Source organism: Taeniopygia guttata, chromosome 12 (genome assembly GCF_048771995.1).
Source record: "Taeniopygia guttata chromosome 12, bTaeGut7.mat, whole genome shotgun sequence".
In the NCBI taxonomy this organism is placed as follows: domain Eukaryota; kingdom Metazoa; phylum Chordata; class Aves; order Passeriformes; family Estrildidae; genus Taeniopygia; species Taeniopygia guttata.
Window position 1 is genome coordinate 6,121,808 of NC_133037.1, and position 25,003 is coordinate 6,146,810.

Genomic DNA, 25,003 nt, shown 5'->3' on the forward strand with positions numbered 1-25,003 from the left:
TAAGTCTACCTTTGGAATCTGAAGATGGCAAATAAAAATTAGCAGTAATTCATGAAATAATAATTTTGGGTAGTTTTATATAAAACTATTGTATATAACAGACCATTGTGTAAAAATTAGAAGATTCACCTTGCAATGGGTCTGCATTTCTGTAATGCCCAGTGCTGTGGGAACAGATTCCAGACCTGAGATTGCTGTGGAGAATTTTTGGGCAAATCAAGCACTGCTGTGGTGTGGAGGTGAAGTGAAGCAAGGCCAGTGAAATACCTTTGTGCTGTTCTGGCATGAATGGACATGCGCTTAATTCTGTGTCTCTTCCATGGACACTTAAAATGGCAGGGGGGCAGCCCAAACACTTTGCAATTTCCATCACAGCTGGTGATGGATTCCAAGCATGTATTGGTGTGACTGGGATGCATCTGTGCCCCTTCAAGTTTATCTTGAAGGTTTGGTTCATCACTTCTACCCAAGCTGACCCAACTGCTGAATTTCCTCTTTGAACAAAGCAGTACCATGTGGTATCTTTCTTTTTCTCTCCTTTAACTGAGTTTTCTTTCAGTGAGAAAATAGTGTTTGCTTTCCAAATGCAACATCCTCCCTAAAAGAACCTGTGTACTAAAGCAGGCCATCGAGCCTTTCATCACTTCTCTTGGTGATAGCAGTCATGAATTTTTTATTTTCTGCAGGGCTCACTCCAGATCTGCCACAGCATTGTGTGGGTGCACACATGTAAAAAGGCTACTAATTGAAATTCAGATGTAACGAGATGAAGTTTTGCTATTCACCATGACTGCCTTCTGTTTTAGCCCATGTACACTCAGTGCACCTAAACAATACAACCATTGCTTCTCCTTTTAGATTCTACAAGAATAACTAAAAAGGCAAGAAATATTTCTGTGTCTGCTGTAGACATGAAGTATGCACCCCCAAAAATGGGAGCGGCACGTGTTAACTTCTTTATATACTTATCTGTGGGGAGGGACCGAAATTTTAATGGAACTGTAAAGAAAGTGAAATAGAAAACTTACTGCTATAAACTGTTCTCTTTTGAAGATGCAAATGTGTCTCTATTGCCTAGGTAACTATTATGGAACGCCGAAGCCTCCAAGCCAGCCCCTCAGTGGGAAAGTGACTTCCACCAATGCTTTGCAAAACCTGCAGCCTGGCTCCAAGCAGTCGACTCCAAAGCGAACCAAGTCTTACAATGATATGCAAAATGCTGGCATAGTGCATACAGAGAATGAGGAAGAGGATGATGTACCTGAAATGAGCAGTAGCTTCACAGGTAAAGCAAAAATACTGCTGTCCTTCAGTTAGAATATGTGGGGAAAGCTTTGAAGAGGTTTTTTTTGTTTGTTTGTTTGTTTTTTATTTTTTTTAGTGTATTTTCTGCAGAGCTGTCAGTGTCAAACAGAACTGGCTGACACCTGAATGGCAGGTGCCCAGGTGTGAACAACCACATGCACAGCCTCAGTCTTTGTCATGAGATCTGAGTTTTGGAAGAAGCTGGTGGGAGATCTGTTATTTGATTTTCTTGCTGCCCATCTCAGATTGTTGCCCCTGAAGTAGTTTGAGCATTATTTCTCTTCCCTGTTTTCCTTTGCAAGATGAAAGATGGAAGATGCAGCTCATTTGTCACAACATTATCACACCCTGGCCCCTTGCCTTCATTAAATGAGCACAGAATCAAGAAAAGAGTTATTTCTCATATAGCAAAGTGATTCCTTATGCTTATTTCAAGTGTGCTAGCCATATTAAAATGCTCCTGCTTCCCTAGGAGACCTCTCGGTAACTTGTGTTTTCCAGATTTTGGCATGTTTGTACTCTCAGTTTTTAGCTCGTGATGACTCTTTCACACTTCTTTATGTTGTCATCTTCTACCTAAAAATATAAAACTCCGGGAGGGCTGAAAAGCAAGCACTGAGGGTACTGATATAGTCTAGTTGTTTTTCTCCCTATTCCTCCCAGTGTTCTTCTCTTGGTAATAGCAGCACACAGACTAGAATAATGAAGGAGTTATTTCCAGGGCTGTGGGCTGCAAACTGAGGATGTCCATGGTTTCTGGTGTGGAGAGCAGGGAAGGTTCTGTCTGTGAAGCCCTTTCAGCCCCTCTCCTTGTGGACTTGGCAGAGGGTGTCACTAATCTCTCTGTTTTTTGCTCAGTGCATTGTCTGTGCTTGTACTGATGTTCTCAGGGGATGTGGAAGTACTGCCATAAATTTTCAACACCTTCAAGAGCCAAACAGAGAAAGTCCCATTGGTGGACACAGAGTTCATTTCAGAATTTGTCCGTTGTTGCCAAAACCTCTCTGTGGAGGAGTGAGGGCACAGGCCTGTTAATTGGGGAGCATTTGCTGTGATTAGTGATGGGAGGAGATGAGCAGCATTGTTTCATGGATACAGCTCAATACTGCATGGGTACAAGCATCAGAAATATTTCTTTAGAGGGAGAAGGGCCAGATGTAGCGTTAAATACTCCTGACTGACTTTGACTGGAAGGATACTGTGATGAGCCTTGGAATAAGCCTCCTCAAGCAGCAAGAATGGGCACTGGTGAGCAGCAACATGTGGACACATGGTACAGTGCTGACATTCATTTTAATTTTTAATTTAAAATAACACACTGCACTGAAGACATTCACCATTAGCTTGTTGACTTTGAGCTTCTGGCAACATTTTGCAGTTGTAAAATCTCTTCTGATCATTCTTCGAACAACAAATTTTATCCTTCTAATCCTGTCCCACAGTTGGCAGTGCAGGGGTGAACCTGTAAACCTGCTTGAAAGCACACTGAACTCCTCTACACCAGTGAGCCCTGGCCTCAGACAGCTTGGAGGAATTTGGTACCTCAGCAGGGCCTGTTGGAGCTGATCACAGCTCCTGGTTTGTTTGGCAAGGGCCTGGCTAGCAGAGTGTGGGTGGGCAAGGAGAGCTCGCCCCTGCTGCCTCAGTCTGCTGGGGCTCTGTCCTCGCTTCACCTGCTGCCGTGTCTCGCGAATTAAAAGGCAGGGAGAGGAAAGCTGGCAGGATAAACCTGGAGGAGCAAGGCAGGGAAGGAAAGGACTGATTCTCACTTCTGTCTGTGTGTGTCTGTTCTGCAGCAGAGTCTGGTGACCAAGACGAGCACAACACGCATATCGTGAGAGAGGCAGCCCCACCGTCCACGATTGAGAGGCACACCCACGTCCCCACCACGGAACCATCTCAGAACCTCCCCCAATACCTACCTCCTTCTGCCGAGGATAACCTAGGTCCTCTGCCGGAAAACTGGGAGATGGCCTACACGGAGAACGGAGAAGTCTATTTTATAGAGTAAAGCACATTTTTGTTGTTCTAATTCCATCTCTCTCCCTCTCTTTGGGCATAAAGTAAACCTCCATGGATGCGTTTTGTGTGTATTAAATATTTAGTGTGTACAGTTAGGTTGCAGAGCTGTTATTTCTTTACTGCTTCTGAAGAGGGTTTGCATTTCCTGATTGGATCAACATCCAAATTACTCCTGAGTTCCAAGGCAGCGGGAATTGCTTGTTTTATGAGGGCAGTTAACAAAAGCAACAGACACTTATAACATACAGGCCAGTTGTTTTCATGGGGGGAATGAAAGCTCCTAATTGGAAGGGCTGAGACTTCATTTCTGTGCCTGTGTCTATGCATAATGCAGCAGAGGGGATTCCTGCAGTCCTGTACAGCAGAGACAGAGATGGACTTTGTGTGTTGTCCCCTCGTCACAGCAAAGGGGCCAAATGTGTTAATGTTCTCCAGTGGCTTGCAAAAGATACAGCTCAGTGCAGGGTAGGCACAGCAAGTTTGGAGCACCAGTACCTCAAGCTCTGCAGTCTTTGCCTAAGAGCTGATTGCTGTCAGCAGTTTTATGATGATATTGATTTTTTTCATGCCATAAATAATAGTCTCAAATTATACTTGTCTAAATTTATTGAGGTAGGAGTAACTTATAAAATAGGAGCTGTTAGTGTAAGAGATGTCTTGCACAAAGTTTAACTAGACATTAGCACTCAATTAGCCTTTGAAACTCAAACCCTTAGCTGCCAAGTAGAAGAAGGGTTGAGGAATTGATTTTGGATTTGATGGTCTGTTTAATGCACTTGTGGAAACCCTACCAGAAGCCAATGCCCAGTTACTGCAGAAGAACTTCCTCTGTTAATTAGCCCTGTCTCCTGCAGAGTTACTGGATCAGGGCTGTGAGGGCAGCAGTTCTGCCTCATCGTCAGGAGAGGAGACTTTTGGACAGGGCCAGGGGAAGGTTCAAGACCAGCTTTCCTCTTGGCTGCAGTGGCAAGGGAACACACGAGAGAAGATTGCCAGAAGATCTGAGGAGCTGGGATGACTGAGGGCACTGTGGCAGCCCTTTTTCAGCTGGGAGAGGGCTGCTCTAAAAAAGGCCATTTTCCAGGGCATTCCCAATTACCTGAAGAGGCTCCAAAAGTCCCTGAGTGTAAGACAAGGTCAAAAAGGCAGAATGCAAATTCTCATCAGATGAAACCAAGATGAGTACATTACCCTGAGCATGGCTGTCTCCCCTCACTGTGTCCTCAGGGTGCCTCGTTATTTGACATACTCTGCCCTTAGTATATAGAACAGCCTAATAGCCCGTTCAGCCTGCCATTTTCCTCCTTGGAGGAGGACAGATGATGAGTAGTAAATGCTGCCCGAGCAGTCAGTTGCTTCCCTTTTTGACCCCACAGGAGCCCCTCTTGTCCTTCCTTACAGGTGCTTCCATCGAGGCTTCTGCTGCCACCACTGATTTCCCCAAACCCACCTCCATGGCTGCTGTGTCTGTGTTCTCTGAACAATGCAGGACTGTAGCACCTCTAAATAACTCGTCAGGAGAATCATGTATGTGTTGGGAAAACACAGGCTGTAACATAGGCCTGTGTTATGGGAAGCTCTGGTGGCAGCACCCGCTCCCTCCCTGCAGGGAGGTTTGAGGATACTTTCACATGGGGCTGATTTTGGGCATGAGCCTGTTGGTGTGGGTGCAGCACTGCATGACTGCAGGTCTATTAATTCTAAGAACACCCTGAGCCTAGAAACTATTTAGTTTGATTTGTATCAGATTAAGATAAGTGACCTAATGAGCAATGTGGACCCAAGCTGGCTCAGATATCCGTTCCAGCGTCTGTGGTGCTTCGGGTATCAAGTCAGGGTGCTGAAGGGAGCAGCATGAGCTTCTTGCACAGAACCAGTGCAGGCTCAGTGAGTCAAAGGCTGTATGTCAGATAACCAATCCTGATGCATCTGATGCAATTTGGCTCTGGAGGTATTTCTCTGGTGCTTTAATTGGGATTTTAATTACACAGCATATCCCAGACCGCTGTTATCTGTGCATGTTACAGGTCTAACACAATCCTTTCCACCTGAGAGTGTGATCTGAAAGGTGTTTAGCTAAATTTTCTGTTTGCCTCAGCAAACTACACTGTTGTGAGTCTTTGCTTAGTGAGTACAAAATTACAAAAAATATGCAAATATTCTATTGCTCTCCTCCCACCACCCTCCTTCTCAGCTAGACTGCAGACTTGCTTATAAATAAGGTGGCAGACCCCCTCTGCTTTATTTTTGTTAATTTGCCTGACTTGCTGAATTTCTGCCATTCAGTTTTTAGGTGCCAATTAATTGCTCTGAAGTACACATAAGGATTAAACACATTTGCTCATCCTGCCTTGGGAGAGCTGGGCAGTAGGATGTGTAAAACAAGGACCTTTTATTTACTCACTCAGATCCTGGGAGCAGGGCTGGCCCCTTTTCTTCCAGTACAATACAAGTTTGCTGGTTGGTTGTTAGTTCCTCAGGGATTGTGGCCCTCATTACAGAGCCCTCATGAGACTGTTGGGAGGCTAAAATTCAGTTTGTAAACCTCTTTGAGAGCTTGAAGGAAAAGTAAATAGCATTACTACAGTATTGAAACTTAAAAGTGTTAAGCACTGTTAGAGGCTAAGCTAGATAAGTGATACCTCAGGGACTGGAGGGATATCTTAGCAGGTTGTGTCTAAGATGACACCAGGTTGTAGAAGAGGCATTATATTACCAGATTGTCTGCTTAGGCAAATGAAATTATTGGAGAAAATAACTTCTAGAAAAATGTATTTTAAGCCTGTTTACTATGCAACCTTCACCACTGGGATTGGCATCATGAGGCCATCAGGGGACTTGTGGAAAGGAAGAGTTGAAAGTAAAGCTATTCAACTTCCATCAAAGGCTTAGACAGAACGTTTTTATTTGTGTAATTATAAAGTTTTCAGTCAAAACCATTTGACAGCTAATGCTTGGGTCAACTCTAGACATGTCAAAGGTCTTTTGTAGGAACAAAGCTCGCTGCATAATTTAGTGAGGAAGGGAAATTTCTGCCTTTAGCTCAGAGACAGCTCTTGGAATTAAAAACAAGCCACCAAAGACAAAAATTTGGAAATTAATATTATAATATTACAGCATTCACATGCCTCTTTCCAGTCAGGAGTGCTGATTTGTATATTTTCACTTGTTACCTTTGTGTTTTCAATGCCAAAGTTCTTGTGATTTGGTCGACTAGTTTGTACAACATCAAATTGTAGAGTGGTTTCTTTGAATCAAAAGTATGCCTTCAGGTCTGTTGAATAATAAAGAGGATATGTACTTTTATGTCATGGATACTTCAACTCTGCTTTATTAACAAAGGTCATATTTCCATTTTTGGCTTCCAGCCATAACACAAAAACAACATCTTGGCTAGATCCACGGTGCCTGAACAAACAGCAGAAGCCTCTAGAAGAATGTGAAGACGATGGTAAGAGACTAAAAATAGTGACATAATACTGTGTTTGGTCCATTCCTAGGTGACTTTTTTCTTTTTGCTTCTCTTTTTCTAATAACTAGTAATCAGAAAGACTTCTAAAACTTTAAAAAATATTTATTAGTAAGTACAAAGAGACAATATCCATTATGTTGTAAAATTGCTGTGAATGTAAAACAGCCATTGAGGTGCCAGATCATTTAATAAAAATCAAGGAGGTGCTACAAGTAAGAGGCCTCTGTTTTTGCAAAGGCATTTGAAAAGGCACTGATGCTGAACAAGGCTCAAAGCTGTCTGACATGTTGGCTTCTTGGATCTCTGTGTGGGAGGGAGTGACTGAGTCTCTGCGTGCTCCGCTGTGTTCCGCTCCAACCGCCTGTTTCACGTGGATTGAGAGAGTCGTGTTGTTATTTCCTTGTTTGAGCAGAAATAACTCAATTGCTTCACTTGTGCTGTTAAATGCTGACAGTCTGTGCAGTGTTGTGATTGCTGAAACAAGTTCCATTTGAAAGGGTAGATTTCTGACACTGAAAATTTGCACTGAGATTTGGTATTCCTTGAGATGTTGGAAATGCAAGCCACTGTCCGATTTAGAGCAGCCAAATGCAGGACTGGTAAAGGAGGTCCCTTCTCAGCCTCCTTTACAAGATGTTGGAAGAAAAAGCAAATTATGAAAATAACTTAAATGTTTGGGAAAACCTGTGAGGGAATTTTGGACTATTGACCAGGAAAGGTGATGATATTGAAATACATAATCTTGGCTAATACAGTACTGTCATGGTAGACACTTCTTAAAAATGGAAGGGTTTCCTTCATCACTTGGTGCTGTCCTTGTAAAATCAGTTTTCAAAATATGATGAACCTCCTACTGGTGCCAGTCATCTTAGTAAAAATCACAATTTTATTTCAGAAAAGAGTCAGCTCAATCCCTTTTCACTGTTAGGTTCAACTGTGGCCTCCAGAACATGTAGTAGTGTAGTAGTCAACCTCTCCTATTTTCACTTGTGAGATTTTTGCAGGGTGTGAGAATTTACCTCTGCAGTCTAGGCTGCTGTGATTAAGCAGGTCACCAACTTCCTAGAGCACAGTGCAGGATACCCTCAAACCACAGGGGTGTGCCAGGGGAGGAGCAGCCAGCACCACAAGCCTACAGAGGGCGACTGGGCTCCTCTGTTACACAGTTTGAAGTCTCCTCACAGAAGGGAAAGTCTTTCTCTTGTCCTCTTAGCAATTATAAAGCAAACATTGGAATAATTAGTTTAATTTGGAATAGAAACATACAGCTGGTATTATTGTATTTCATTGAGTTCATAATTTTGGAGAGCAGTGGCATCTTTGTTTATCAGCTCCTTTAAAATCAGCTAATTTCATCTTCCCACACACTCCTTCACTTCATTCACCAAGTTGCTCATTAATAGATATTTTTAATGTTCAGTAGTTAAACCAGTTGCTTCATAGTTATATAGTTGCTTTGCTTGGCTGCTCTAATCTTGCTTAGCAGATAAGAATAATTATGTTTCAAAAAACAGAGAGGAGAGAAAGTTAGTTTTGCTTTGTCACAGAAGCTGGACGTTTTTTGGCAATGGTCACTGTTGTGTGTCATTCCATAAAAGTCAGTGGGATGACTCCTCTGTTTTGTTTGGGGTGTGTGTGTGCATGTGAGTTGCCAGGCTCATCCCACCCTCTTTATAGATTTTATAAATGTTAGATATTGTTTCAGATTTGTTTGGGTGCAGTTGCCTTGTGCTTTTGTTGCATCAGGATATGTGTCCCTAACAAAGTTTTTACTTGTTTCCTGTTGTTTAGGCTATCAAAGGAAATTGCAATTTGTATTTCACACTAATAGTCCCAAACAACAGCTTTGATAGAATATTTTGCAAAGAGGTCATGGAAGTGGTTTTTTGGGTGTCCAGGTGTTGCAACCCTGCATCTTCTGGTTGCTTCTGTCATTCATTTATGTGCCTTAAACTTTGCTGTATTGGGTCCAAGATTGTTTTTACCATCTTTGTTCTGGTTTTGTCACCATCTTTCATTTTCCGACTGCATTATTATTATTTATAGGCCAAGCAATACTTTAATCATCTGTGTCACTGTTAACTTATGAATATGGAGCAGATAATGATAAATGGAGCAACAGCGAATATTGATGGCTTTGTGTCTTTGAAAAATTATGTGATCTTTGTCCCAGGTGCCCTGCTAAAACTGATGCATTCCTGTCTGTGCCTCACCAGTGCATCTGGACTGTGGGTCTGTGCCTCCAGTTAAGGCTTCATGCCTGTCTAAATCATCTGAGTAGGACAGTATGCACATAAATTTAGATGCTTTATTGAAAACCTTGCTACAGTAGTCCTTATTTAGGTGCAAGGTTTTCCTCTCAGATTCCTTCATTAGTGTCCAGGTCTGGCCTTCTGCTAGATCCATGTGGCTGTAGAACAGATTGCAAAGGTTGGACTGCACAGATCTGAGGGAAAAGCCTCACCACAGTGAGATCATCATGACTTTGCCATATCAAACCATGACATGAAACTAGTCCATTGATGAAGATGTTTTGAGTGCAAGAAACAGTTCTTTCATTATCTGCATCAGATCCATCAATATTCTGATCACTGCAGTGTGATAAATGGGAAGCTTGGGCTTGGTGTGTAGAAAATTAGTTCTGGTTCTGCTGTTTGCTGTAGGGAATTTCTTGCTTGGGGCTGGTATCTGAAATTTTCTTTTAATTTTTTCTGTCTCATTTACTGCTCTTCCCTTGGAGAAGAAGGGGTGCACACGGAGGAACTGGACAGTGAACTAGGTAAATCATCCATCTCTCATTTTGATATTTGACTTCAACTGCACTGTTTTGAGCCTTTAATTACTTACTTTCTCCTTTGTATCATCTTTCAGTTTTTTTTTTTAATTTCAGTAATAGTAATTTATCAGAAAAAATTCCCCAGCACATAAAGCATTTATCTTTCCCTGGCTTCAGATCTGCAGTGCTTTTCTTACTGATTCAGAGTTTGAAGAAAGCTAGAGAGCCTCAAGTCTTGCAAAGTTGTTTCGAAGCTGCTTCCTCCTAGACTCTGCAGAAGTTGGGTTTTTTACCTTTAGCATCTCTGGCTCCAGAAAAAAGCTTATAGATGCCAAAGATGAAATGAAGTAGCTCATGATGCTTTTTCACTGGGGCCCAAGACATTTCCCAGACAATAGAAGCTAAGTGTGATTCAGAAAGTTTAAGTATTACATCAAATGCTTCAGCTGAGCTTGTGAATGAAATAGCTTAAAATTTTCCCTCAGTCAGTGATTTTATAAACAGATGATTTTCAGTGATGTGGTACACTTTTATTTGCTGCATCTCTTTATGAAGGATGCTGTCTAGATATCTAATCTCAGCAGTGCTCATTGTGTTTATACTGATGGCAGAGGTAGTTGTTATTTCTGTTCAGCTATGCTCTAGTGCATTCACAGAGCTGAAAGGATAAGAGGTTGCATAGGATTTTATTTCCACCAGGGCTATTATTGCTTTTAAAAAGGACTGTAGTTACAGTTCATAGTTCTGCATACTGGAGGAATTGTATTACCAGAGAATTAAGCTCTGGTTTCTGTAATGACTTGCAAATAAGTGTATTCTGTTCCCTGCTTCTGTGTGATGGATACAACATCACCAGCCAGCAGTGGACTTGGAACAGTGCTCCACAAATGGTTCTTCTGAATAATATGCCTGGAATAAAATGCCCAACTTCTTATAGAGCAAGAATTTGAAAGAAATGACAATTTAAAGAAGAATGTAGTCTCGTTAGTGGTCCATGAGTGTTATGTGTAGCTTACAAAAATGATCATCAGCAGACCAAGTAGCATCAGAAGTAGGTGGATGCACATCAACAATCTGCCAAAGGTTCTCACTAAGGTCTTCACAATAGTGGCTTGAAATGAGAGGGAGGTTTTAAAAAAGCTAATTTAGAGGCAATATTAAACAGAAATTACCCTTCTTTCAGTTTGCTATCGGGAACTAGTGCAAGAGCAGAGGTGAAAAAATAGATGCAGGAAAACTCATTAATTGATAAGCTTGAGACCAGATCTGCAGGCACTTACGTACACAAGTGTTCTGCTGGAACATCACAAGATGTTCCCTTGTTTCAGTGCAGATAAGTTTTACTGAGCTCACAGCCCATCAATACACTGTTGAGGTGTGCAAATGTTGCAGTAAAGAAAGCCATTTTCAAATTACTCAATTGGTTACAGCAACATTAGGGAGGGGGCATGAAAACTTAGTATAGTTATAGGAACTCAGGTTAGTACAAACTGGCTGGCAACAGCACATAAACTTATCAACAGTTTCTGTTCTAAATATATGAAGATTAAGACTCAAGGTGTTTTCACAACTTTTTGTTTTCCAAAGAGCTGTGGAGTAATAGGTCACTGCATTTTAACAGAAGTTGTTCTTCAGACACAAAAATTTAACCTATAAAGCAGAATTTGGCATGGCTTGGACCGACCCTCCCGGCTTCACAGGGAGCAGTAAGAGCTGAGTGTGCTGAGTTCCAGCTCCTTCACAGCTCTGCATGGCTGCAGCTGAAATACCTGGTGGCTAGAGAAGTCATTTTTTAGGAATCCATCCAGCCCCTCTGTATGCAGGGCAGGATATTAGAGCATCTCAACAGGAATCCATGTACTTACCCAAGGCTTAAAATTGTGATATTAGGTATTTGTCCATTGAATTTGCCCACCTGCTGATACATGCTCTGAAACTGCATTGGTGCCGAATGGATGTACCAAAATAAAAGCCATAATACTCACTCACGCTCCTAATGATGCAAAATGTTTTTGAGATCTCATCTTTGTGATAAAATCTAATGATCTGGGTCATCTTCAGTTTGGCAGGAGAGATAAAGGAGATGAATAACTTAAAGCAGCTAAGATGCCAGACTGCCACATGGCTATGGAGAATATTTTCTTTTACTTTAGAGAACTTCTGGAAGCTTGTAGGAGTCAAAAAGTGCATCTACGTAATCATCAAGAAATGTGTTAAAAGCTGCAGTTTTGTATATTGTTATAGCTGAAAATACGGATATTTGTTCCTTAAAAAAGCTGCAGGTAAAGTAAACTGGAAAAATTTTGGCATGGTGCCAGTTTTGGGGTTAGTAAAGTGCTGGTATTCTAATCTTTTGTGAAAATACTTTAAAAGGAAAGGAAAAAAATACATTTAATATCAAAATCTTTTGTGAACAGAAGAAGGAAAACAAAATTTTTGCTTAAACTTTAAAAATAAAAAAAAAAGCAATTAATAGTCCAAAATAGACAAAGGATATTTAGCATGAAAATTGCTGGAACTCATTTGAAAGCATTTGTGCATCACTTCTCCTTTTCCTCATTGACTTTTTATTTTTCTTTCACCCCAGCTTGATCTCTTTACCGTTCTACCTTCACCACAGTGCAACAAACTAAATGGATGCAACAGCTTGTGATTTTCCCAACAGCATGCTAGGTTGTAGTTGAATCACACTGAAACTCTTGGAGCCAGTCCCATGGTGCTCCCACCCTCTGGGACTCCTCTGCAAACCTGAGAGTTCCCTTTGCAAAAAGACTTTCAAGATTGGCCTCTAGCTTTCTGACCTTTTCTCAGATAAACTTGCAGGATGTAAAGGAATAGCTAATTCTGAAGTGTTCAATCTGCTGATAAAAACATGGAGTTTTTTCATGCCCAGAAGTTAGCATTGGCTTGCATTTAATGGCTTATGTCTCAAGGAATCCAAAGATGTTAAACACAATGAGGATAAAATAATGATAAGAATGGGAAACCTACCTTTTATCTCCAAATAAGGGACATGTGGAGTAAAACTTGTGAATGTTGATTTTATTTGATCTCCAGCCAATTCTGAACACAAACATAAACTTTGAGTAATTAATACATGTGTATTTGTATAGATTCTGTTCCTCTCCAGTCTTGAGATATTTCTATCCTTATGGCAACATTATTCTAATTAATGGGCCATTGTTGATTGTATTGGCTCAGCAATTGATGCCATTAATGGAAATAAATCTCTGCATTTGATAATGAATGAACATAGATTGTTCTCAGTGTTGACAAATTCCAGGTTAAATTTTGACAAATTGTTTTGCATGGGCTATTTGAACTTGTGTTATCCAACAATGTGGGTTTTTTCTATATTTGAGTAAATATGCAGAGTTGGTGGGACCACATGTGCATAGTCCATAGTGTGGTGGAGCCTATTTCTGAGTTGTTTCACAGAATTACACAAACACACCATTCTGTATTGTGGGATGGATGGCATGATTATTTTGTTATCTCCAACCAATGGGAATACTGTGTTTAAATGAGTGGCACAAGGATCAGGCCCTTTAGTAACACATACAGCTTTAATAACCCTCAGTTGGATGCTGAAGTGATTGCATTACATTCACTAATTACAGTTAAAGTGCTATCTGCAGTCTAGAAAATCAACAGGAACAAAAGCAGATCCATTTAAAAATGTTAATTTCATCTTCAGAACAGTTTTTTGTCAATTATGGTAATGAAAGGAAGGAAATCTCTGTTCCATGTGACTGTGGCAGTGTGTGTTCTTACATGAAGTGCTGTGCAATGAAATGCACCCTTGTGCCAGCCCCTCCTGGGTGGGTTCCATATGCTGGCATACATGTTAAATCCACCTTGTCCTGGTTTTGTGTTGAGCTCGTGGCTGAGCAATGCAAATCCCAATGAAAGGAGTAAAAAATTCCTCTTTTCTTCACTGGTGAACATAAATGGCTCAGTCTAGGTACAGGAGGTGGAAGTGGTCTCTGTCAGTGGGCCAGTTTTTTGCCATAGTCTCAACCACCTTCATGGGTTGGTGTTAAAATGCTCTGGCCTTTCCTGCATCAAGTTCTCCTGCAGTGCTCCATCCAGGGTCACTGGCCATGGTGGAGAAATCTGGGGAGCACTTGAGGCAGTCCCAGACAGGAAATTTATTGAGCATTTGCTCATTTAATGCAAAAAGCACATCAAAAATTGACTGGTGTGGACGTTTTCCCAGTTATGTGCTGACCCAGCTCGGGGGCACAGGCTGAGGTGTTGGTGTTGTGCTGTGCCAGCCCTTCAAAGGGGGCTGTGATCATTCTGAAAAGTACCCAAAGCAAGGTCTGATCTACTGATGAGTTTTGCACATTGGGCAGGAGCAGCTGCCCATCGGAAAAAAACTGCCTTGGAGGTTTCAGTAATGCTTTTTCTGTTTCCAGAGTTGCCTGCTGGTTGGGAGAAAATTGAAGATCCTGTATATGGTGTCTACTATGTAGAGTAAGTGCTGCTCCCTGTTCTGGTGTGGCTGTTGGGTGGAGGAGCTGTCCTCTGTGCTCTGCTGGTAACATCTCACACCAAGGAGGAGGAGAGGACCGTGGCCCATGACGGCTGGGGAGTGTTACAGGGTCTGGGAGAGCACAGCCCTGTCTGGCCATTCCCCATCCTCCCCAGAGAGGGAGACAGGAGAGCCCTGGCAGGGGTTGGAGCTCAAGGAAGGCAGCAGCAGCCCAGGCTGGGATGTGCAGGAGCCCCAGCACCTCACAGAATGTTCTCTATCCAGAGAACATTAATGAGTGTGCATTTAACTGAGCCTGATGGGCTTTGTGCAGTGCTGTGGTCACAGAATAAGTGTGCAAAGCAACCCACCAGCCAGTTGTGCCAGAAAAGGAGGATTGGAGGAGGTGGTGTGACCACACAGCTGTGGCAGAGGCTCTTCCATCAGGATGTGTGGTTGTGAATAGAATTACAGGTTTAATGGGACTCTCTGTGGAATTAGAGCAGCTTCTCCTTTATCGACATGTCAGATTACTCCTTTGGGAAACCAGAGATCGGAGTTCTGTTTCATCACTGACCCCATAAAATGAATTTTTAATTATGTGTATACTCCTGTCTAGTAGGATGGCTTATGATAGCCCTCAGAATAGAAATGGAATACAGTTTCTGTCTGCTTTGGCTCATTTCTGACCCTACCATCTGTGCCTAGGGAAACAAGGTTAGCAAACTGTGTAATTAAGGCTTGACATTTATTTACCAAAGACATCAAGAATATTTTTCAGGTATTGAATGCCATGCCAAGAGATCTTTACAGGATATTGTCCTGTCACTTTATATACACATGCCTGTTACTTTTATGGCACTCCTTACTGATGGAATTAAATAAAAAAAAAACTTCAATAAGACAATAATTTTATTTTACTTGCTGTCTCTAAGCTAGCATGATGGTTGTAATTTTAGCATTTGTCTCTGTCCCTTCAAATCAGGCACTTTGTTATTACAGGATGGTTTTTATTGAGAGACAATTGTATCATGAAAACATTTATATAATTTTTTAAGTAGTTATCATTTTTTCTTGACTCTCCAAAGATATCTTGAAATGGGAAATCTTTTTCAGTGAATGAGTCAGAACTCACTTTCATTGAGTTAGAACTCTCTAACTTGTTTTTTATTTAGTAAGTTAAATATTTTTCTAGTGATTTAATATTGATCTTTAACAGAAAGATTTCTGAATATAAATCCCTGGCATGCTTTTGTCACAATTACTTGAAAATGTGGTGGGTTTTCATCTGAGTTTTTTTAATAAAGGCATACTGGATAGGAGCCAATATGATAGCAATTACTCTTAATGGTAAACTTTGCATTGCATAAAAATATGGGCTTTTAGGTAATATATTTTTTGAGGTCTACCTGTTCCTCTGCTGTAGCAAAATCTCTACTGAAAATGGCTCTTGAGCAGTTGATGAGCCATTCAGGGAGTCCCAGCCCTGCCCCTGCCACCCCAGCATCTGTGGCTGCTCTTCATCGCTTGGTTTAATAAGATGTTGAATCCTCTGTTGAGTGCATGCCTTGTCTGCCATGATGGGACTGGGCTGATTTTTTAATCTTTTCCTGGAACTGGTACAAAATACTGGCTCTCAACATCTCATAGTGCTCCAAAGCTGCCTGAGGAAAGCAGCTGAAGTTTCACTAAATGCTGGTTTCCACTGGGAGTATTTGCTGGTGGCTGATTCTGGATAGATTTTGATCCATTTGGAGGCCAGCTCATAGCCAGCATCCCTGCAGATATTTTTAAGACACCCTGTGTGCATTGATCAGATCACTGACAGATGCTGGGATTTGTTTTGTTTTGTTTTTAACTTGGGTGAGCCAGGAAATGACTGCACCTCTGGGAATCTGATTAAAGCAGGGATGATACAGACCTGTCTTTTAAAATGCAATCAGACAGTATGCCTTTCCTGCTTTAATCTCATTTTTCACAGATAGATCACTACTTTAATATATTTGAAAGAATTAGCCATCCCTACTTGAGACATCATATTAATACCAGAATCTGCTTGTTTTTCTAAATACTCTTTTTGGGACAACTGGATGAGCCTTGCTCCACACCCACTGCTGTTTGGTTTGTTTGGTATTTTACTCCTTTCCTCAGAAAGAGGAGTTTCAGTGCCTGGCTCTCATTCCTGCTTGTTGCACAAAGGGTTTCCCTAATTCATCTCTCTCTTCCATCTCCAGCCACATCAACCGCAAGACGCAGTATGAGAACCCCGTCCTTGAGGCCAAGAGGAAGAAGCAGCTCGAACAGCAGCAACAGCCTCCAGAAGGTTGGCACCCGTGAGGGCATGGAGGGTGGGTTGTCCATGGGGGAATGTCCTCCTGGCCATGGCAGCACCGTGCCAGTGTTTGTCCTTCCCTGCATGGCCTTAGGGTGTAAAGGCAAAGTGATGTGCATGGGAAAGGCTCTGCTTGTCCTGCACACAAGGTGCAGCAAAGGAGGAAATCTAAACTGTCACTTAAATTTAGAAGGTTTCAATCTTGTTAAACATGAGAGATTTTTCTTTCTGTGTCCTTTGTTTCTGGAAAGTTTCTAGACTTCCCAGAGACAGCTAAAACACGTTTTCCTCTTCAATGTGCTCCGTGAAGTTAGTCACTGTAGCTGGTGTTGTTCTAGTCTGCACTGGGACTCAAACTGTCAGAGGGGATGAGGAGTGGGCGCTCACGTGCACTAGATAAACCCTGCATGAGAGATTTCTGAAAACGAGACCTTTGTATGTTGTCAGGCTCTAAAATCTGAAGTAATTTCCTTATTTTGAAGCATTTTTCAAAAATTTTCCTCCCTCCTGCCCCCATCTTTTTCTTTCTTACTTTTTACATTTTTTTTCCTCAAATGCAGCCCAACTGCAGTGAGGGCCCTGTGGCATTTGGGTTTGTTCTTCTACTTAGATGCCATGAGTGGCACAGGGATTAGATTTCATGTAAATGCCAACTCTACTTAGATACAAAAATCACATCCCAAGTTTCATTGTGAGACAGGATGTCCCAGCAGATGAATCAGTTGACCTGGATATAGAGATTCTTCAGAAGTGGTTTTTGGACATCCCATTCATTGTATTCCCTCTGTCTGTGACTCTGTTTCCTCTCTTGCCATAATTCTCATCTCTCCTCTGCTTGACCCCCACACTCCCAGCATGTGCACATGCAGCAGCTCTTGGTGCTGTTGTGAAACCAGTAACATTTCCCTCTCTGCCCTCTCTAGAATGGACAGAGGAGTGTCCATCTCTCCCTCCACCTGCTGCTCCAAACCATGTTTCAAACAACCAAGAGGCAGTTCGGGAAGCACCAGTACAAGGTAACAGCCTTGTTAAGCCAGTTGTAAAAGAGCAACAAGGTTTTTTTCCTGAGAATGAAATTCCCTCAGCCACCATAATGCAGTATTTCCATGACTAGTGACACACCAGGCCCTGTGCCTGTTTATCTAAATTCCCAGATTTTGAGAGTAGTTGTTTCAAGCCTACATTTGTTGCTGAGTGCAAGAGGTGAATGAGATTTGATGCACACATCAAAAAAAGGATTGTGGCTATTCTCTGTGTAGCATTCCAAGTTATCAAACACAGTGGACTTACTCAGAAGTTGTTCTTTTGTACAGGTGCTTGGGGCTATTACGGCCTTATTTATTGTGTCAGTGGTCTGTGTAGCCAGTTACTCACAGACCAGTTGTTCGCCTTAAATAACTCATCAGACAGGACATGAATCATTCCTGAATTTGCAGCCATGAGCTGAAATATTGCTGGGTCAGGTCGCCAGCAAGAGCAGGGTGTTGCATTGTACCTGTGCAGTAAAGTGCTCTCTGGTTACAAGTGGTTGTAAGTAGGCTTATTTTTGACTACATCTGAATTGCATAGCAAGTGAGTGGCATTTTCCTGGTCTGTGTGGTCTCTGAAGGCAAACCTGACGGGAGTGCTGCTGTCCCTGGCAGCCTTTCCTGCCAGGAAAAGCCAGGAAGTGCTCTCTGCAGCAGGAGGAGGCAGATCAGCCCTTCCAAAACAGACGTGGAATTTCACAGGACCTAAAGCCCTCAGCACAGTCCTAAGGGGTATTAGAGCACATTAAAGTAATCCAACCTGGTAGCAAGGAAAAAACATGGGAGGTCTGAGGATGGCACCAGAGTGCCCCAAAAATGCTGATCTTCCTCCTGGAGGCATCTGTGAATGCCACCTTTGTCTTTCCCACAGTCAGGGTGCAGCAAGGGCTGCCCAAGCATCCACACATGGTGATGCAAAGGAGTTGTGACACAGGGCTGATGTTGGGAGCTCAACATCACCCAACATCACCCAACAACTCAGCCACCAAAACTGTGCAGCAGTGTCAGAGCAGAGCATTCACCTGTCTCAGCGCCACTCTGAGTGACATATCCTGGTATCTGCTGCTGACTCCTCCCCTCTTTCATTCCTTCCTCTTCCTTTCTCAGTGCTGCTCCTTCTTCTCTCACTCCCCATTTGCAGCAGCTTTTTTCCAGCTTCCATGCCTGGAGGTTTCCATCTGTCCCCCTGATAGCATTGCTGGCAGGGACATGGGCACAAGGAGCCCTCCCTGTGCCCCTGGCAACACTCTCACAGCCTGGATTTTGTAGATAAGCCAATTTCAAATGTGATACCCTCCTGAATGCTGTAGGTGGGATGTAGCCTGTGGTGCTGCTGTCCTGCTGCTGCAGGGCAAGCTCAGCCTGTGTCTGTGGGCAGACACCAGCAAGCTCTGCTTGTTCTGCTTGTCCTTTGAACCAGAAATGAGCCCTGCTGCGCTCTGCCTCTCAGCTGAGTGTGTTACCTGAGACGCTGGGTTGCACTTTGATAGTCAGGGGTTTTTGCAGGCTGGGGTCTGAGCAGACCATCTGCCCACGATGTGCAGGATTACTGTGTTCCTCTGCCACCCTTCAAAGGCAGAAAACTACAATTCCTCACACTGCCTCCTCATGAATAATCTTCAAATATACATTTTTTACCTCCCAGTCAAGGGCTTATGAGTCTCAAATCCCCGAGCTCTCCCCCGAGGTCTCCTTTCTGAGCAGAGGCCCACAGCAGTGCTGCTGAGGTGTTTGAAAGTGTGCCAGCTCTGCTGGCTGTGATACCCACTGCTGATCCTGGAGCTGTCACCAGAGGGCTTAGTGGCACAGGCTAATCGTTAAAAACAATTAAAAGTGCAAAGGTGTTTAGTGTTGGCACTGTGAAGTGCAGCAAGCACGATCCCTTTTCTGAGCCTGTGCAACACGCTTTGCAAGGATGTGCTTTTGTCCGTGGAGCACATCTTTCCCTCTTAAGTGTGCTCCCAGAGAGCATTCCCAGCCCTCCAGCACAACTGCTCTGGTCCTGGGCTGCTCTTTGATTCCTACTTCACACCAGAAGTGTTTCATCCACAACAGGCAAGGAGCAGAAAGGGAAAAGACTTAAAACAGTGTCTGAAGAACAACATCAGCGTCCTCGCCTTTTTCTCCAGCGGAGGTCACAGGGCAGTAGGAATGGTGGGGCTGGGGATTTTGCTAAAGGGTATCATTGTCTTATCAGAGCTCAGAACTTGCTTTTTGCTCAGTGGGTTGGGAGAAAGTCAAGTGGTAACAAACATAATGATGCTTCTTTCTGCAGAAACTATCACTGCAGACTCCTGTAGGAGGCCCCCTTACTTTGCCCCATCCTTTCCAGGATGGATACAACACCTCAGGACAGAGATGAGACACACATCCAGCCCAGCATTCCTAGCTTTAATATATTCCATTCTTTAAAGCAGCATGTTTTCCCTTTTGTAGCCTTGGGGCTTTGGTGAGTATGACCACAGCTAACAAAGTGCCAGGTACTGGGGATTTGTTCGTGCCTTTTACTGCATGCCTGGATCCAGGGAATCAGGCTGAGTGTGATGAGATGAGAGGCTGCAGGAGTGAAGTGCAGTCCTGTCCCTGCACACTGCTGTGTTTGTCCATGGACTCGTTACAGTGGGGAGGGGCAGTTGAAAAAGAGATCAAACATTCTTGCCTGCCTGCTTAGAGATTTTTTTTCCCAAACTTCCTACACAGGGAAACCTTTTTTTACACGAAACCCTTCTGAGTTGAAAGGGAAGTTCATCCACACCAAGCTAAGGAAAAGCAGCAGGGGGTTTGGCTTCACTGTCGTTGGAGGAGATGAGCCAGATGAATTCCTTCAAATCAAAAGTTTGGTGCTTGACGGTCCTGCAGCGTTGGATGGCAAAATGGAAACAGGTACTCATGTTCTATATCAAACTTACTACCACTTTGCTTTTTTTGCAGCTGGTTTGAAGTGCCATTCATAAAGGACTGTAGTCTTCACCCCCCTTCTTGGGGAAAGGCATTCAGCTTTCCTATCAGCAAGAAAGGAAGTGAGATACATTGAGGAATATATGCAAAATCTTGGAAAAGGACACTTCATGTGTTGGAATTCCATCTCAGTGTCAAAATACCAGCTGGGACACAGCCAGCTCCTGCTGTCCCCCCACTATTTGAGGAGAGGAGCCAGCAGCTGTGGGGTTCCACATTAGGCTATGGGTTCCTGCTCCCTGCTGTGGATGATGGATTTTTGTAGGGCTGCACCACCATGTGTTTGTGTCTCTGCCATGCTGCTTGCCCTTTTCCAAAGCTACTCCCAAGGAATCGGCAGAGCAGTGGGCTAATCTGCATTTCCTTGTGTGGAGACACCAAGGGCAAATTCATTTTGCCAGAGATTGGGTCCATCACAATTTGATTGCAAAATACAAAATATGGTTCAGTGGTGAACACAGAGGTGCTGGGTTAATGGTTTGACTCAATGATTTTGGGGGTATTTTTCTACCTTGATTCTATGAAATCCACTTAGGCTTCGTCTGAGGTCACAACTCCTCACTTTCAGTTGGAGCATCACAGCACTTAACATCCCTGTTTTGCAGCCCCAGTGTTAATAAAATGACTCATGACTTAATCGATATCTGGATTTCAGGCTGAAGTAGGAGGCATGACATGTGGCACTCACTGTGTTTGAGCAGTTGGTATTTGAGAGCCTTCTGTTACAGCTCCCATGTGCTCTCAGTTTTGTTTCTGTCATATGTCAACGTGTAACAGTGAGAGCTGGACTTCAAAATAGCTGTGAAACGGTCCATATACCATCATTTAAATTCATTAATTTTTTGCATGAGCCAATTCCATTTTCACTTCCAAAAACATTTATGTACATAAAGCCTTTATGCCATGAGTCCACAGAGTTTTTGCATGCCCAAGTGTCACCTCTCCTTTTTCTTGTGCTGAAGTGCTGCTGTTGCCTGTGAGTGGTACCTGTGGAAGCTGCAGATCTGCTCTCAGGCTCCACCCTCACCTTTCTGCAGTGCACAAAATGTATTTCCTTGGTGTGTCTGTCCGTGTCTGCTGCAGGGGACGTCATAGTCAGCGTGAACGACACCTGTGTGCTGGGGCACACTCACGCCCAGGTGGTGAAAATCTTCCAGTCCATCCCCATCGGTGCCAGTGTGGACCTCGAACTGTGCCGGGGCTACCCCCTGCCCTTCGACCCCGACGACCCCAACACGAGCCTGGTCACGTCCGTGGCGATTTTGGACAAAGAGCCCATCATTGTGAACGGGCAGGAGAACTACGACTCCCCGGCGAGCCACAGCAGCAAAACGGGGAAGGTGAATGGCACAAAGGAGGCGAGGCCCAGCAGCCCGGCTGAGGTCTCCTCCAACGGACCCCACGGCTACCCCAACGACACGGTGTCTTTGGCATCCTCGATAGCCACGCAGCCTGAGCTCATAACTGTGCACATAGTCAAAGGGCCCATGGGCTTTGGGTTTACTATAGCAGACAGTCCCGGAGGGGGAGGCCAAAGAGTGAAACAGATCGTGGACAGCCCACGGTGCCGCGGCCTCAAGGAGGGCGACCTCATCGTCGAAGTCAACAAGAAGAATGTGCAGAGCCTCACTCACAACCAGGTGGTGGATATGCTGATTGAATGTCCTAAGGGAAGTGAAGTCACGTTGCTGGTGCAGCGAGGAGGTAAGTCTTCAAAACTGCTTTAAAGCACCTCCTCTTGAAATTAAAAAAAAAAGGAAAAAATGCATGTCACAAAAAAATGCATCTGCTCTCCTAAGCTTCTCTGTAGAAATGTTTTTTTTCCTGAGGTGTGGGAACTACCCCAAGTTGGCAGCTGTCAGGTCCCATAGATGGTTAAAATTATTTATTGTGTGTTGCTGCACTGTGGGGGATGCTCAGGTTCCCACGTGCACACAATGCTGGTAAGGGGCAGGAGGGTGGTGTGGTTACACCTTTGCTTACATAACAAACCCTGGTCTCATGCTCGGAAAGCATGAGTGTTTTAAATAGAACATAGACATTCCTTGAGCTATTCTGAGATATGGAAAAGGCTGGTAATATGTTCTGTAATTTGCAGTGTTCAAAATCAGATACTTAATGACTCTTCACTGGGGAAGGATTATACCTGGGATACATTTGGGAGCATAGAAGAGAATTTAAATTTCTCAGAGTTGTAAGCAATTGCAATGTGACTTCTGCACATTTGTTTGCTGTGCCATTGAGAGCTGAGCTCATTTTTTGGTAGCACTGCTGAGGCCACCAGCAGGTACAAAACCCATCCCACATGGAGCATGGCTGGCAAGTAACCTATCAGTGTTCAATCCATCCACAGGAACCCTTTCCCTGCACATAGCAAGTGTAAAGGAATCTGAGCACCCATTTAACCTGTGGATTGAGATTACTGGAATAGGGTCAAGCTCACAGGAAAGTCCAGGTTGGCTATTGAGTGCAAAATCAAGAGCAGAAGGGTCAGCTCTCCCTCCCTCCCTGGCATTGGGACTTTCAGAGGGACAAAGGCCTGTCCCCACTGTGCTCCCTGTCCCATGCAGGTTTTCATGGACAGTACACACATGTGTGACCCGTGGTGGATGACAGGAATGTCCTCGCTGCAGAGGCAGAGTTAAAGGGACAAGTAGGTGCTGAGCACAGCCCCCAGCCAGCCCTGAGGGGATTGTGTGCTATAAAAGTACTCTCCTGCTGACTTTTCTGAAGTGTTTTGATTGTGTAAACACCAAAAGCCAATCCATTTTACCAAGGGACAAGTTGTTTCTTGAATTCACAAGTCTGTTTTGTTGTTTTCCAAGACTTATTTCAAGGCATTGAATACATTGATTCTGCAATTAATAGCAGCTCTGGAGAAAGCACTGCCTTTCCTATACTCCTTTCTTTCTAAGTGCTTACTGTGTTTTTGTATTTTGATAGTAAATTAGAAAGCAGGGAACAGAATATATTAAGAATTCTTCCATTTTCAAAGTGTGAGTTCCTTAAAGATTTTCAGTACTAGGGAGATTTTTAAAATGCACTTCATTCTCATGATTAATATATGTGTTACGGAGAAAATATGGTTGGAAGAAAAATAGCAGCTATTATTAATCCTCCTGGAGAGTGTGTATATATCTGGTAACACCATATATTAATTATTTGAATTGTGCCTGACATTTAATAATTCTCCTAAAGCCTTGAAGGCATAATGAAAAGTTTTGATGAGGAAATAAAAGCCTATTTTAATAAAATAGTAAATAGTTCCCTGATAATCATGTTGAATCTTTTTTTTTTTTTAATTTAATCAAGATACTAACCACATTTGCTATCACCTTCCTAGATAAGGTACCATGTCAGTCTCCTTGAACTGCCTCCCTCCCTCCTTCAAGGTCCTCACATTTCCATCTCAGCACAGAGCATTTGCAGTTTTGAATTTCACGCTCTTGTGGTGCAGAACTTGGAGATCCTGGTGGCCTTGGTCCACAGTTATTTATTGAAACAAGGTTCTCCTCACGTCCAGAGGAAAGCTGGGCCAAAAGGTGTGGTACAGAAGCCAAGCAGAGTATGCACAGTAGCAGCCTCAGAACCAAAACCTGTCTGGTTTGTTTAAGGCTTCTGATGTTGGGGGATGAGAGGTTGGACGTGCCCCAGCCATGTGCGCTCACAGCCCAGAAATCCATCAGCTGGGCTGCAGGTGGGAGGGGAACTCTGCCCCTCTGCTCCACCCTGGTGAGAACCTGGAGCATCCAGCCTGGGGAACCAGCATTGGAACCACCTGCACCTGTGGGAGCGAGTCCAGAGGAGGCCACCAAGATGATCAGAGGGATGAGGATGTGAGTAGCTCTGCTGTGAGTACAGGGCTTGCTCAATGTGGAAGGAGAAAGCTCCCGGGACATAAAGGGGCCTACAGGGTTGCTGGAGAATGACTTTTCACAAGAGCGTGTAGAGACAGGACAGGGGGAATGGCTTGAAACTGAAAGTAGGTAGGTTTAGATTGGATATTGGGAAAAAGTTGAAAAAGTTGTTCCCTGTGAGGGTGGTGAAGCCCTGGCACAGGGTGCCCAGAGCAGCTGTGGCTGTCCCATCCCTGAAGTGTCCAAGGCCAGGCTGAATGGGGCTTGGAGCACCCTGGGATAGTGGAAGGTGTCCTGTGCCCAGCAGGGCAGTTGGAACTAGACGATCTTTAAGGTCCTTTACAACCTAAACTATTCAAAAAAAACAAAAGGTGGAACCGGCTGAAGTCCACCTGGCCCTCAGTGCTGCTGCACTCGGGTCCTTTCCCCGTCACTTCACCTCGTGTTACCCCTGCCAAGTCCCTCCTCAGCAGCACCGTCCCCAGACAAGGCGCCGCTGTTTATTTTGGTGCGATTGCAGAAATGTATTTGGCTCGGGTGTCTGATAAGCTCCTTCAGGGCTTTTGAAGCTGTTCTTCAGCTTCTCTGTCACTTGTCCTTTCCTCCTCCTCCCTCTGGTGTCCAGTGAGGAAAGTGCTCAGATGCTGTCAGCATTTTTCCTTCAGCCCAACACTTGCATTCAGTCCCGCTGTGCAGGAAGCATCCCTGCAATGCTAAAACTTGCATTCAAGAGCTGTCAAAAGGATTTTCAGAAGTGATTACTAATCAAGCAGAAA

The 25,003-nt window shown here is 43.6% G+C and overlaps 1 protein-coding gene across 30 annotated transcripts in view; it reads left to right on the top strand.

The window, feature by feature from the left end:
* MAGI1 (membrane associated guanylate kinase, WW and PDZ domain containing 1) overlaps nt 1-25,003 on the top strand; it is a 325,672-nt gene that overhangs the window by 251,613 nt on the left and 49,056 nt on the right. For 16 of the 30 annotated variants that reach the window (XM_030283259.4, XM_030283261.4, XM_030283266.4 and 13 more), the window contains 9 exons: nt 1,079-1,285; nt 3,102-3,312; nt 6,696-6,778; nt 9,540-9,578; nt 13,997-14,054; nt 16,287-16,375; nt 17,308-17,400; nt 20,113-20,295; nt 21,454-22,074. In XM_030283259.4, the coding sequence (XP_030139119.4) occupies nt 1,079-1,285; nt 3,102-3,312; nt 6,696-6,778; nt 9,540-9,578; nt 13,997-14,054; nt 16,287-16,375; nt 17,308-17,400; nt 20,113-20,295; nt 21,454-22,074 (1,584 nt within the window). The remainder of the gene's footprint in view (nt 1-1,078; nt 1,286-3,101; nt 3,313-6,695; nt 6,779-9,539; nt 9,579-13,996; nt 14,055-16,286; nt 16,376-17,307; nt 17,401-20,112; nt 20,296-21,453; nt 22,075-25,003) is intronic. The other 14 variants (XM_030283276.4, XM_030283253.4, XM_030283271.4 and 11 more) reach the window with 4 other exon arrangements.